The 14,157-nt window shown below is 36.1% G+C and overlaps 1 protein-coding gene across 2 annotated transcripts in view; it reads left to right on the top strand.

Moving 5' to 3' along the window:
- SH3RF1 (SH3 domain containing ring finger 1) overlaps positions 1 to 14,157 on the top strand; it is a 197,612-nt gene that overhangs the window by 123,809 nt on the left and 59,646 nt on the right. For both annotated transcript variants that reach the window (XM_074274093.1, XM_074274092.1), the window contains exons 3-4: positions 2,165 to 2,440; positions 4,359 to 4,454. In XM_074274093.1, the coding sequence (XP_074130194.1) occupies positions 2,165 to 2,440; positions 4,359 to 4,454 (372 nt within the window). The remainder of the gene's footprint in view (positions 1 to 2,164; positions 2,441 to 4,358; positions 4,455 to 14,157) is intronic.

The raw sequence follows: 14,157 nt of genomic DNA, 5'->3' as shown, positions 1-14,157 counted from the left end.
ATACTTTTTATGGCAAGCCACCTAGCCTTAATTGAAGGCCATACTTGCCTCGTCTGTTAAATGAGAGGCGACTAAACTCAGTGACCCCTAATTTGCCTTTCAGTTCTAAATCTATGATGCTGAATAATGGTGTTGGTATCTTTGACTTTCTCCCTTTGTTAAACTCACTAGCCAACTAGAATTCATGGCTTGGACCTCGTAGGAGGCAGCTGTAGGCTAAAAAAAGTATCCATTGTCACACCAGGGCTTGTGCCCTACTTGCCCAAGGACTAGACAGGAGGGCTCAGTCCAGGCATATGGGAAAAGACCCAGCAGACTGAGACTGGACACCCCAAACTATTCACACTCTGTCTGGTGCTACATAGGGAATGTTTGTTAGAAATTCTTTGGTATAAGCATCTGATCTCTCATTTTGAAGAATACAATGAAAAATACTCTTTAAAAATTTTTTTTCTTTGAAAAGTCTTTACAAATTAGGGTGATTTGCCATTTGTCCTCTGGGAAATTGGTGGCTAAGTAGCAATGTGACAAGAATCACACTCCAGATTTCTAAGCTAAACTTCCTGATTAGATAGTCTCCTCCCATGGTATTTTGAGATTCTCATATTCACTCATTTTGGTTATTTATGAAATGAGTCCTTTAAGACAAAATTGTCTACAGGATATTATGGAAGTATTATGAAATATTAAAAGCCATGACACAAAGCAGCCATATTTAAAGTGTCACTGGTAGTGGTATGTCAGTGTCAAAAACACTCCCTTGTTGGGGAAATCTGATTTTAAAGATGGAAATCATCAGTGACTTGTGGATTACACATCAGACTTGTTTTCCTTAGCCTTAGGAGGTGTGGAAGCCAGATCAGACTTGTTTTTCTTAACCTTGGGAGGCAAAAGTAAGATGAATGGGTAGTTTTGATTCACTATGAAGAAAAACTTCCTAATAATTAGAGCTGTCCAGATAGAAAAACTGTCTTGGAAAATTGCAAATTCCCTGTCATCAGAAGATAACGTTTAAAAGCTTGTTAGAGATTTATGATTCACGTTTGAGTCCAACTCGATGACCTACAAGATGGAAATTCTAAGATTTTGTGGTTCTCAGTGTGGCTAAAGACCAAAGGAATATTAATCCATTTTTTATGTTTTCTACCACTTTGGAATGTGAACTGCCTGAGAGAAGAGATCCTACTTTTAACCTCTTTGCATCTTCAATGGTTAACACATTGTCTGCTTGACTCCCTTAATGTCTATAAAATGAATGAATTATGCTTTTATATAGTAGGAAGTAACATCAATATCCAAGAGTCTTGTAGACATCTCATTTTATCTTTCTAAATACCCTTGGGAAGTAGATTCTATTATTATCCCCTTTTTATAGCTAAGGAAACTGAGGCAGGTTGACTTGATCTGGGTTACCCAGGCTAGTAAATCTGAATCTAAATTTAAACTCATATCTTCCTAACTCCATAATCAAGATACAGCCTGATGACATACTGGATAAAAACTTGAATCATTAAGTCCCAAGTTCAAATCTCACCTTATACACTTACTTCTGTGAGACCCTGGGCAGATCGCTTAAACTTTGTCTGCCCTAGTTTCTTCTACTTCTCATGATTATTATGAGGATCAAAGGAGATAATATTTGTTAAGCACTTCGCAAATCCTAAAGCACTATATAAAGGCTTGCTATTATTATTTATATGGTACTATTTCCTATTTCAGTGTTAATTATCCATTAATATTGACTAATGCTGTTAATATCAGCTCAAGTTGGTATCTCATAATAGTATTTGCCTTTTATATTATTGACCATGAAAGGGTATTTTTGAATATGACTCTAGCTTTCATGATCAGTAATCAAAACAAAAATTATCATTTCATTATAGTTAGCTTTGGAAATAGAAAGCAAGACAGAAGCACGTCTAGATTTGCTCATTGTTCTTATTACTTTGGCTGTCATTCACATTTAAAATGTATCATTGCTATACATTAGTTTCAATAATTTTTTTAATACTTCTTTCCTCAGAATTAAAAAAAATGCTTAACCTTTTAAAAATTATCCATCTTTTTAAAGTGCTGTTAGTGGGTATTCATGTTTTCAGATCTTTCCACCCTCCCTATGTTCCAGCCCTAAAAACTCACAGTGATGTTTTTCTTTCCTTTTAAGGGTGTGCCTCAGTTACCATGTGCCAAAGCATTATACAACTACGAGGGAAAAGAGCCGGGAGATCTTAGCTTCACCAAGGGAGACATCATCATTTTGCGTCGACAAGTGGATGAAAATTGGTATCATGGAGAAGTCAACGGGATTCATGGATTTTTCCCCACTAACTTTGTGCAGATTATTAAACCTTTACCTCAGCCCCCGCCTCAATGCAAAGCACTTTATGACTTTGAAGTGAGAGACAAGGAAGCTGACAAAGACTGTCTGCCATTTGCAAAGGTAAGCTTTCTCAAGATGGACTTTTTTTTGTTTGTTTGTTTGTTTTGAGGTATCTGAGGCTGAATTTGAACTCAGTTCTTCCTGATTCTACTGTGATATATCCACTGGGCTACCCACCTGTCTCTAGACATTTCTTTTTTTAGTTATTATTATTTATGACCATAGTCATTTACCTTTAAATCATTGAACCTGATTCCTATCAAGAAAAAAAAAACAGCACATTTAAGTAAGACTAATAGGTACCACTATTATATTTGTCATTCTACATCTATAGGCCTCCATCTTTCAATTTGGATGTTGGAAGTGGGTTTTATCATCAGTTTTCTGGGACCAAATGTGGCCATAAATGTTCTATTTCATCCCTATTTGGTTAACAAGGGATATAACTGAATGGGATGGATTCACTGCCATTTGTATTTCCCTCTTACTCTCTTGTACCACCATTTTATCCGAATCAGTTCCTAACTCTAAATAAGATCTTAATTTTAAAAAAATTTATAATGATAACAGAGAAGCAGCATGACATAATGAAGAGAGCTGATCTCAGAGTTTGGAAAACACATTTTGGGCTGTATGATCCTAAATAAGACCCTTTAACAGTGCCCCCAAGTGACTATCTGAATTTCAGAATAATTGACAACCTGCATTGGTAAATAAAAGAGTTTCCTTCTAGGGAGTACCAGTGAAATGTGATCCAAAAAAGAGTAATCAGCATTTACCAATAATAGTTTTTGCTCACAGATCAACAGTAGAGTAGGTAGAGTATTGGACTTGGACCCTGTGTGACCCTGGCTTGTAATATAACATTTTTGTCTCAGTTTCTTTACCCATAAAATGAGCTGGAGAAGGAAATGACAAACAACTCCAGTGTCTTTTCCAAGAAAACTTCAATTGGGGTCACAAAGAATTGGACCCGATTGAAACAACTCAAAAACAATTTTTGTTCACAAATTATGTAAATCTCCAATTTTTAAAACTCCTGATTGTTTTTCTTTTGTTGTTTTTTTTTTCATTTATCATCGAAATTATATCTCCCCCTTAAAAAAATCCCTCAATCCAATCTTTTAAAGTATATATATATATATATATATATAATGCTAGCATATGGAAGGTTGAATGAACTAGTGAGATACTTAATTTAAAATCTACTTCTGTAGTTAAAAGGATCCATAGTACCAGGAAAATTGTCTACTGAACTAATCTACTGAACTAATTGTCTACTAAAACTGCTAAGTTTGTAAACCAATAGAAGGACATTTAGTTTCATCTAAGAAAAATTTGATGTAAGAAAAGTTTGGGAGTCAGTCTAATATCAGCCTGGCTCCTACCTATATTTCCAGTCCTCTCACACTTTATTCTCCTTTACATACTCTGTGTCAGTGATGTTGGTCTCCTAGATATTTCTCTCACTAGACAATCCATCTATGGATTTTTAGCATTTTCACTGGTTCTCCCCCATGCCTTGAACCTGCTCCTTCCTCAGCTCTGCTTCTATGACTTAAGTCCGAGCCAAAATCCCACTTTTTTCCATCCTTCTTAAAAAATGACCTCCCTCTATGGTAATCTTCAATTTGTCCTGTAAATCTCCTTGAAAACACTTAACACAGTGCTTGGCACATCATAGACACTTAATAAATGCTTGTTAATTGAATGATTAACTGACCAAGATGATATGGATAAATATATAATATGCAACCAAACTTCTTCACCAAGAAATCACAGAGGAGCAGCAGAATCCTCAATCTGTCTGAAAGATCAGGGACCGTAGACACCATTTGGTTCAGGAAAATTGTGGGTGCTTACACAGACAAATCCATACTTGAGTTTTTATTCATATATTTTGAAGTTATCAAAGGGCACAATGAGTGACGAGTCTTCATTAGAACATGGCGTCATCATCATTTTGGTATTCCTGCAGGATGATGTCCTCACGGTGATTCGGAGAGTGGATGAAAATTGGGCTGAAGGGATGCTGTCTGATAAAATTGGGATATTCCCTATTTCGTATGTTGAGGTAAGTTAAGTTGTAGCAATCTTGAGAAGACCAGTAATGGGTCCAAAAAATAAACTTTAATTGTGACTCCTCTGCCTCTCCCTTCCCCGGAGTGAACTGCACCCCAACCTTATTTTATAGAGGAACTACTTGTGAGACACAAATGAAAAGTAGGTCTCAGGATAAATCTGGAGTAATTCTTGACTTTTGTCTGCCCTTTGATTAATGAATGCCAAAATTTCATAGTCTGTTTTTCCCTCCAAAAAATTATTTCTTAAACATTCTTTTCTTTTTAAATTTTGAGTTCCAAAACCTTCCCATTCCTCCCACACACTACATCCATTGAGAAGGCAAGTAATAGGATATCAATTACACATGTAAAATCATGCAATACATTTCCATATATAAGCCATATTATTTTTTAAAAAGTAAAAAAAATATATTTCAATTTGCATTCAGAGTTTATCAGTTCTCTCTCTAAAAAGTAGCTGAGTCTTTTATAGTTGATCATTATTATAACATTGCTGTGATTTAGTTTTCCTCAATTCATTTTGTATCAGTTCCTCTAAGTCTTGACATGTCTTTCTGAAACCAGTCCCCATGTCATTTCTTATAGCACAATGGTACTCCATCACAAATCATGTGTTATAATTTCTTCAACTCTTATCCATTATAAGTGTCTGAGGCTGGGTTTTCATTCAGAACTTCATGATTTAAAGTCAAATGTTCTTTTCACTGTGCTGTCTGGTTGCCCCCTTTCCATAAAATGTTATAGTTAAGTCTTTTTAAAAAATTATTTGTTTTCAATATTCATTTTAAAAATTTGAGTTCCAAATTTTCTTCCTCTCCACCAAAAGAAATGTGTGTATTTTTTTAAACTTAAGGAGTTGAGAGAGCAAGCAATATAGTATAAAATATACATGCGAAAATCATTTGAAACATATGAATGAGCCTTTTAAAAAATATGTGAGGGCTATGTTTTTATGGCTCTTGGGAAGTGGCGGAGGTGAGACACAGGAGGTCATCTAGTTCATGTAAAGATAAATGATACCAGGAAAATCTATTTTTTAAAAATATGTGAAAGGTCCCCAGTCTTACAGTAGCAGCTCACAGTGTCTCTTATAATACCTGGAAAACACGTAGCACAGTGCTTGGTATGTAGTAGGTGCTAAGTAAATACCTGTGCTCTTTCCCTTTTCGAGATTCTACTGTCATCAATGCTTCCACCTCTGACTGATCTTAAAGTGCATCTTCCCACAAAAAGAGAGACTAAGAGAATAGTGGGACCACAGATTTAAAATATAAGGGAACTTAAGAGATCAGCAAGTTCAGTCCTTACATTTTTATGGGGAACTAAGAGGTCAGACAGAAAACCCCTAACATGTCAAAGTAGGATTTTAGGATTTAGAACAATTATGATCCATAGAAATGATATAGACCAATGCCTCCATTTTCACAATGAGGAAAAAGAGAAGAGAAGTCACTTTCTAAGATGATTAGTAACTGGCTAGTAACTAGGGGATCTGGGTTTAAATCTGGCTGTATTTTAATTTTTATTCCTTGATCTTAGCACAGTGCTTGGTAAATAGTAGGGGCTTAATAAATGCTTTATCAAAAAATGCTTTATCTAATCTAGTCTTTGTACTCTTTTCTGAATGGTAAAATAATATGATAGGATGCTAATCCTAGATTCTATTGCTTATTGATTGATTAAATGGCTGATGGTAGAAACTTCAGGAGTGTGGCTGGGTTTGGAAGCTGTTATGTGAGCTAGAGTGAAGGACTACAGATTTAGGGCTGTTTTGGGTCAGATCTGGCTCAGGCTGATTTGATGGTTCTGGCTTGGGATGGGAATGAAATTAGGCCCTTGTGGACTGTAACCTTTAAAACAAGGAAGGGCAGTCAGTAATGTCATAAGAAGGATATTCAGCAAAGCTACAGCATTCATTCATTTGGATGTAGCTCTCCTTATTCTACATTTGGCACAATAGTGTACTGAGTATAGCAATTGAGATCTTCCTGGCCTGAGGAGCAGTGATTTCTCATGCCTTGGAGAAGGTAACCAGAAAACTATTTTATCCATAGTCTAAGAATAAAAATAATTTTATCCTTGGTCTTCAGAAGCACTTATGTTTGGAGAATACTGTCACTGACTTTTTTTTTAAAGGAAAAAAAAATCTTTATTCATGTATTTTCTATCCTTTTTGCAATTCCCTCCCCCCAATTTTTTTTTTACTGTTGATACCAACTAAAGAGTAGTAGATACTGCGAGAAGGACTGAATTATAAAGTGGCAGGGGCCATTCATAGCGTCAGGAACCAAAGTTCTTCTGGGACACACAAGGGCAAGACTGGGATTATATATGGACTGATGGTTGTGGGTTGACCTTACAAATTAAGTTCCATGGAATGAGAGTGGGGACAAAAGAAATATGTGTATTCTTCTTAAACCTAAGGACTAAGAAGTTTTCATAGCCAATGTTCATCTTATCACAGAATACAAAACATTAGTAGTCATATCCAAATATTGGCTTCCAACTGGTCACATCATAGTAATCATGCTCCACTGCTAATCAGGAGTCATTTGACAAATGCCTTCATGCTTCTTGGATCTTGTGAGCAAGAGAGATACTCCTTCCATTTGCTAGCAATGTGAATGAACAAATATCTAGTTGCCTTTTTAACTGCTTAATGTCTCAATTTCCTTTTTATAAAACAGGGAGAGGAACAAACCAGATCCACCTTTGCAAAGAAAGAATAAAACTGTCCTGTTATAAACCTGAAGCAAGCCCCTAGTAGGGTGCTAGCATAATCAGTAAAAGTTGTTTTCCATGATAGTGTTTTATATCTTAGGAGCTCCTCCAGGAAGATCTTTAAACATTCTCCAAGTCAGAGATTCTTAATCTTGGTGTGTGAACTTGGTTTTTTAGTATTTTGATAACTATTTCAAAATAATTGATTTTCTTTGTAAGCCAATGTAGCTTATTTTAGACATATTATTCTGAGCCCAGAGATATCTCCTGACTGTCAAAGGGGATTCACAATGCACAAAAAATTAAGAATCCCCATTTTTAAAATATGTTTTGGAATCTTTTAAAAACTACTTCAAAGCTTTTCCAAAATTGGTCATTCTAGAGCTGAAAGGACATTTTAATTTGCATTTAATTAGTACATTATAAGAAGTGAAACCCTATGACATGGAACAAAATATTCTAGGAGTTTGTATTACAGCGGAATTTTGATCATTTTAAAAGATTGGTTGGGATGGTATCTTGAACAATCATTTTTAGTTATAAGAGTATATTTAAATATTCATTTCACATTAACTATGTGACTTCCAAAATTAAGCATGGGCAGCAACTTAGATTCTTAGCCCCCCCTTTTTTTTCTTCTTTCGAAGAAAGACTTCATTTTACTCAGGCTTTATTGCAGATACAGGTCATTCGAGGTATAATTGCCTCTAATTTGCATATATACAAGCTTGTCTTGTCCCCAATCAGAGTGCATTGTGATTTGAGGGAATAGGGAGTTAGGGTAAGGTTGATGGATCCTGTACAGAAAGGGGACTTGGAGATTAACCAAGTTGCACAGGCATATAGAAAAGCAATGAATAAACTAAATTCATGTCAGCAACCCAGATCTCTTTTCTAAAGATCAGTGTATACCTATGAAGATAAACAGCAGTACATCCACGGTACTTCTGCAAAAGTTTACAAACCATGGTCTCATTTCATAGAGAGATGAATGAATCAATCAGTCAATCAGTGGGCATTTAGAAGCTTGCCAAACATGTTGTTAAGTACCGGGGATACCAAGAAAGGCAAAAAATAACAGAAAGCTAAATGTTCTTCTGTTTAAAGAAGAAAACCATACACAATATTTGAAAGACAATTTCTAGCTTCCCCATCTTTTTTCTCTAAAACATCCATTTTGCTAGATTCTGAAAATTAGAAAGAAATTTGTCCAGCATTCAGTTTGCTTCCTCCAGGGTTGAGAACTCCAAGGTTTTCATAGCAAATCAGCTTGTCCACACCCATGGAAAAGTGATTCAAAGTCTGTACTCGTCTTGAATTCGGTCCATGCCCTTTAGGTGTTTCGGTTTGCTGAAATCATCTTCACTCCTTTGAAAATCACCACCCAAAAAATTTCTATCCAGTAGGCTGGAGTTTCGGTACCTCACTTGTGTATTCCGATAGTTGTGCCAGGGAAAATTCCGCGAATTCAGTGGTCCCGTCTGAAAGCATGGCTGAGCATCAGAGTCATGATGAAGACCTGCCCTCGCTTGCCAGGTGTTGTCAATTCCATGCTAATATTTGTTTTACGATGCAGGAGGAGGCAGCTCTGTTTTTGTTATTGTTCACAAGAAAGAGATGTGAGTCTATTTGCAGCCCTGCCCCAAACCAGAAAGAGAATATTCGGGGCAAACCTTTGGCTCTGACTCTCGATAGGCAGAATAAACACGTCCCAGCCCAGGCAGGAATTGCTATAATTCTATCACACTTCTTTTCATTTATGGGCAATAACACAGAAGTCCCTATTCTCATAGGGGCCATAACATAAAGGCTATGGCTAATGACCAAATGCAATTAATCTGCTTAAATAGCAACTGGATCTTGTAGGGAGTACTGAGGGCTCTATTTCTGCCTAATTAAGAATATTTCCCTTCTCTGGAGGGAGAGGAGAAACTGAACAGATGTGTCTCCACCTTGCTCTGAAGTTCCGTGCAGCTGGGTTTGGGCTCAGTGTGGCCAGGTACATGGGATCAACTATTGCCACTTAGTCAGCTGGAAATTTTTCCTGATCCCAGACCACCGGACACTGCTTGGTCACTCGGGGGAGGAGAGTGGATGTGCTCCAGATTAAATTAAAAAAAATATGTCATGAACACATTTTTGGAGGGTGTGTGGGGAGGAGTGAAGAGATCACCAAAGGGAGTTGAATTCTAATTAATGACAAAATTAAGGACCTAGAAACGTAATTGAGGAATTATGTTTCCATCGGTGATTAAGAAAGGTAGGCAGCCAGGTATCCATGTAGGGCAGTATGGACAAACTCAAAAAGATACTGAACCATTGAGAAGAATCTCTGCAGCTGCATATTGACTTAGAAAACCACATTTTTAACCATTTTATTGTATTTTTAAAATTTTTTTAACTTTTCCCAATTACTATTTAAACTATATATATATATATATATATACTATTTAAAATAGTTTGGGGGTACTTAGGAATGTTGCACCCCACACTCAGGAATATTGCAGGTTCAACAGGTTCCTGCAGTAGGGGATAGAATGCCAGACTTTAGAGGTAGGGATATCTAACTTTTATTTTAACTATTAGCAGTGTGACCCTGGATAAATCACTTTAGCCTGTCTCCTTATTTGGTGAAATGGCACCTACCTCACAAGATTGTTTTGAGGATTAAATGAAATATTACATCCAAGGTGCTCTGAAAAGCACTAAATAAATGGTAGCTGTTAAGTTTCATCATACTCAGTCCACAGACTGAATGCTTTTTCCTAATTGTTTTTCTTTGTAACAAAAGAGGGTTTAATCTGGAAGTGGAGTGGAGAATGATTATGATGTAAAGTATACATCATATATGATGTATTTAGTACATAGATGTATACGTAAACGTATAAAATTTAAGGATAGTGAGTGAACCTGTGCTTTTATCCTTGTACTGGTTCAACTCAGTGAATCTCAGGGAAGTTGTGACTTGGTAAGAATTATATAGTATGTCGCTGAGGTTTAATTTAAATATAGACCTTCCCAGATCTGCTAAAATTGACTTTTTTGAACTTTAACTTCTTGGTGCCTCAGTTTCTTCATATGTAAAAATGAGAGAATTATTCTCAATGGCTCTCTAAAGACTAAATCCAACTCTAAAATGAGAGTTTTCTTCAGTGGCCCTCTAAGGTCTAAATCCAGTTCTATATTTAGGCTTCCATGATTAAACGTAAACAAATTACAAAACAAAAAATACCTACTATACTAGTACAAAATTTTGTTATTTTATAAAAGAAATCCATTAAAACAAAAACAGAGCCTTCCATTAAATCCTAAAAGTTCTACATCTTTCTGACTAGATTTTCATAAGTTGTTAATGAATGTGGATAGTTTTTTTAAACAATGAGAAAGAAGCACACTCATAGCTGCCCAAATGTGATGCTTGAAAATCCAATAACTTATTTCTTTGAGAATATTTAAGCATTCACTATTTAGTTAGAATTGTACTTCTCTTTCCCCTTTCCATCACTTGCCTTCTCTCCCACTAGGCTTCTAACTGTTTCTCAAACTAGATCCTCCATCTTCAGTGGTGGTCATTTTCCCCACCTGTCCCCCAATCTCTGGAACGCTCTCCTTCATCTCCACCTCTTGGCTTCCTTCCTTCTGCAAGAAGCCCCATCTTGCTTAATGCTGGTGCCTTCCCTTTGATGCTTATCTCCAGTTTATCTTGTATGCTTCTTGTTCACACATAATTGCTTTCTCCTTTCCACTCTGGATATCAGAGACTGACTGTCTTTCGCCTAGCATAGTACCTGGCACATGGTAGGTGTTCAATAAATGCTTATTATAGGGCTGCCTGGCTGATTATCAGCTTAAGAGAAAAATGTTACTTCTTAAATCATGGCTGGATCCTGATGAAAGCCTTCCTTTCCTACCCTCACCCCCTTTTCTTTTGACCAGAAGCATTGAGATTAACAAAATTAATTCAACCTTGCCTAAAGTTCCAACCTGTATTAAACTTCCAAATGAATGACTCCCCGAACAAAACATTCATTCTTTTGTATTACTCAGAAACAAATCATGCTATCTGCCATTATTCTTCCCTCCTCCAATAAAAATTAAGCCTCTGACATGTTATTATATGTTATTTTAGTTACATACTGGTGATTCTTCCGGAAGAATCCTCTTCTTAATCTACTTTTTCTTGTTGTGGTTGTTGCTCTCTGGAATTAGTAAAGGAAGAAGAAAAAAAATAAGACTGGTCTTTTCATCAAAGAAGTTGGTAGATTGAATTGTATAAAAATAGAGTTTAATTTGCCTTTACCTTGAATATTCTTTCTTTTTAGAATTTAGGCAGAAGGTTCAATTGATAGAATTCAAAGTTAGTCAGTAAGCACATTTATTTTAACTGAAAGGAGGTCTGAAGAGAATGTTGATAATTTCTAATACTCTTAACTTTATATCTCATAAGATTTTATCAGCTTGACATATATTTATATTAGGGGATGATTTTTTTGATGCTGAAGGCTTTATTCTATGTTGGAAAATTTTTATCTTCAGAATTTTATCCTTCTCTTAATCATTTTTGTAATTTTTAGGCAACCCTTTTCCTCAGTCAGCCAGCTCTTTCTTCCTCCCAAGAATGATGGTTTAAAAGTGTGCCTTGGGTATTTATGGAGGCAGGATTGGATTTTGAATTGGAAATTGAAGGGATGCCCATCAATTGGGGAGTGGTTGAACATTTATGATGGAATATTATTATTTTATGGGAAATAATGAGCAGGATGCTGTCAGAAAAACCTGTCAAGTCCTCCGTGAACTCAAGCAAAGTGAAATGTACAGTGTACAAAGTAACAGCAGTGCTGTGGGATGATCAGCTATGAATGGCTTTGTCATTCTTAGCTATACAATGATCCACAACTACTCTGATGTATGGATGATGAAAAATGCTATCCATACGCAGAGAAAGATCTGATTGTGTCTGAATACAGATTGAAGAATACTTTATTTTTCTTGAGCTTTTTTCTGGGGGGTGAGATCTATGTTTTCTTTCACAACATAATTTTTATGTATAACTTCACATGTGCCTTCTTAAAGGGGTATGGGAGTGGGGAGGAAGTGAGAGTATCTGGAACTTATAGTTTTAAAAAACAAATGTAAAAAACTTTTACATGTAACTGGGGCAAACAAAATAATTAAATAAATATATTTAAATAGAAATATAATATTTCTATTTAAATATATTTATTTAATTATTTTGTTAAATTGTTATAATGCAAATATAGTTATAATGCATTTGTTATAATGCAAATATAGAAAAATAATCATATTAGTTATCAGTTATCATAATATATTAATAATGCATTTTAATAATCACATCAATATCAACATATCATAGTATATATAATATACTATTGTAATATATAATAATCAATACATTAATAAAAATCTTTCATAGAGGGTTTACAAACCAAAAAATACCAATTTTTACACACACAACACGAGTTAGCATTGTGTTATTAGGGTTAAGGAACTAAACTTGATGTCAATCACATAAGGAGACATCAGAGAGGGGATTTGAACTTTTTTTTTTTTTTTTTTTTTTTTGACTCCAGCACTAAAGTCTTTTTTGCTAGGGTTTTTATAACCTGGGATCTGTAACTCTGATTTTCCTTATTTTGATTATCGTATTTCAGCATAATTTGTTTCTTTTGCAATCTATGTATTTTATGCATTTCAAAACATTCTGATTTAAAGGCAGCCACAGTCTGCCAGATGGGTTCATGATAAGAATTTCTGATTTACCCTTTCTGACCTCTCTTGCTTCTTCCTGGTCTCTGGCTAACTCTGAGTTTCCTTTTGTTTAATTTCTATTAATTTGTTTGTTTTAAAAGTTTCATTTATGACATTTGTTTCTATATCATGGTCATTTCTAGATTTCAAGATAAACCCCTCCTAACCCCCAACTTTCCCTTTTAACAAGGAAACAGACTTAATCAGATCAGCCGACACCAGGGCAGCATCTGGCAGTCTAGGCAGTATTAGACATCCTTATTCCCCTATGTCCTCAATGAAATTTCCCTTTGTTTTAAATCAGATTATTTTAATTTCATTACAAGGAATTTGTACGACCAAGATTCAGTTAGTGCTTATCGAGTACCCCCTTGGGTAAATGATACAGGACTCATACATAAAGTCATTTTCACAACACAGAAAAGATGCAAAGCCTGCTCATTAAATACTCAAAAATCTGAGAGAATAGAGCTTTAAAATTTAGGAGATGGCCTTATTCTTAATAGCCAAAAAAACAGCAAGACGGTAACTCGAGTCTTGTTATTTTTTGTGGTACTTTTTGGTTTGTGAACCCTTTAAGATATTAGATGCTGGGGTTAAGAGCCGAAAGGGCCATCAATTACAGTTCTCTCATTTTAAAATGTAATTAACTATTATTAATTAATTTACAGAGGCACAGAAATGTTGACTAGATAGCCCAGTCACCCAGCCAGAAAGCAAGACTGGAGGTCAGCATCTTCTTTTCTGTCAGTCTGCTCCACTGCTCAGTGGGAGGCATTCCTAGCTGATCAGCTCTACTCAATACCCTGAGATGCTTCTTCGGCGTTATGTTCCCCCCCCCCCTTTTTTTTTCTGAGGCAATTGGGGTTAAGTGACTTGCCCAGGGTCACACAGCCAGGACATGTTAAGTGTCTGAGACCAGATTTGAACTCGGGTCCTCCTGAATTCAGGGCTGGTGTGCTATCCACTGCACCATGCACTGCCCTGTTATGTCCCTTTTAAAAGGGATGGAAAAGGGTGCGTGTGATATCCGTCCATTAGCTGTGTCTAAAACCCAGGTAAGAGCAGCCTCTCACCCGGCTCTGCTCCCAGGCTGTTTATGCTCCAGGCAAGCCGGCCCACTCTCTCCTAGTCCCCAGGCTTCGTGGCTGTGCTTTGCCACATCTTGCTCGGCCCCTGCCAGTCAGTCCCTCTTTGGGAAAC

The sequence above is a fragment of the Sminthopsis crassicaudata genome, chromosome 6 (assembly GCF_048593235.1).
Source record: "Sminthopsis crassicaudata isolate SCR6 chromosome 6, ASM4859323v1, whole genome shotgun sequence".
NCBI classification, from domain to species: Eukaryota; Metazoa; Chordata; class Mammalia; order Dasyuromorphia; family Dasyuridae; genus Sminthopsis; species Sminthopsis crassicaudata.
Note: the sequence above shows the minus strand (reverse complement) of the source record. Positions and strands in the feature narration are given on the sequence as shown.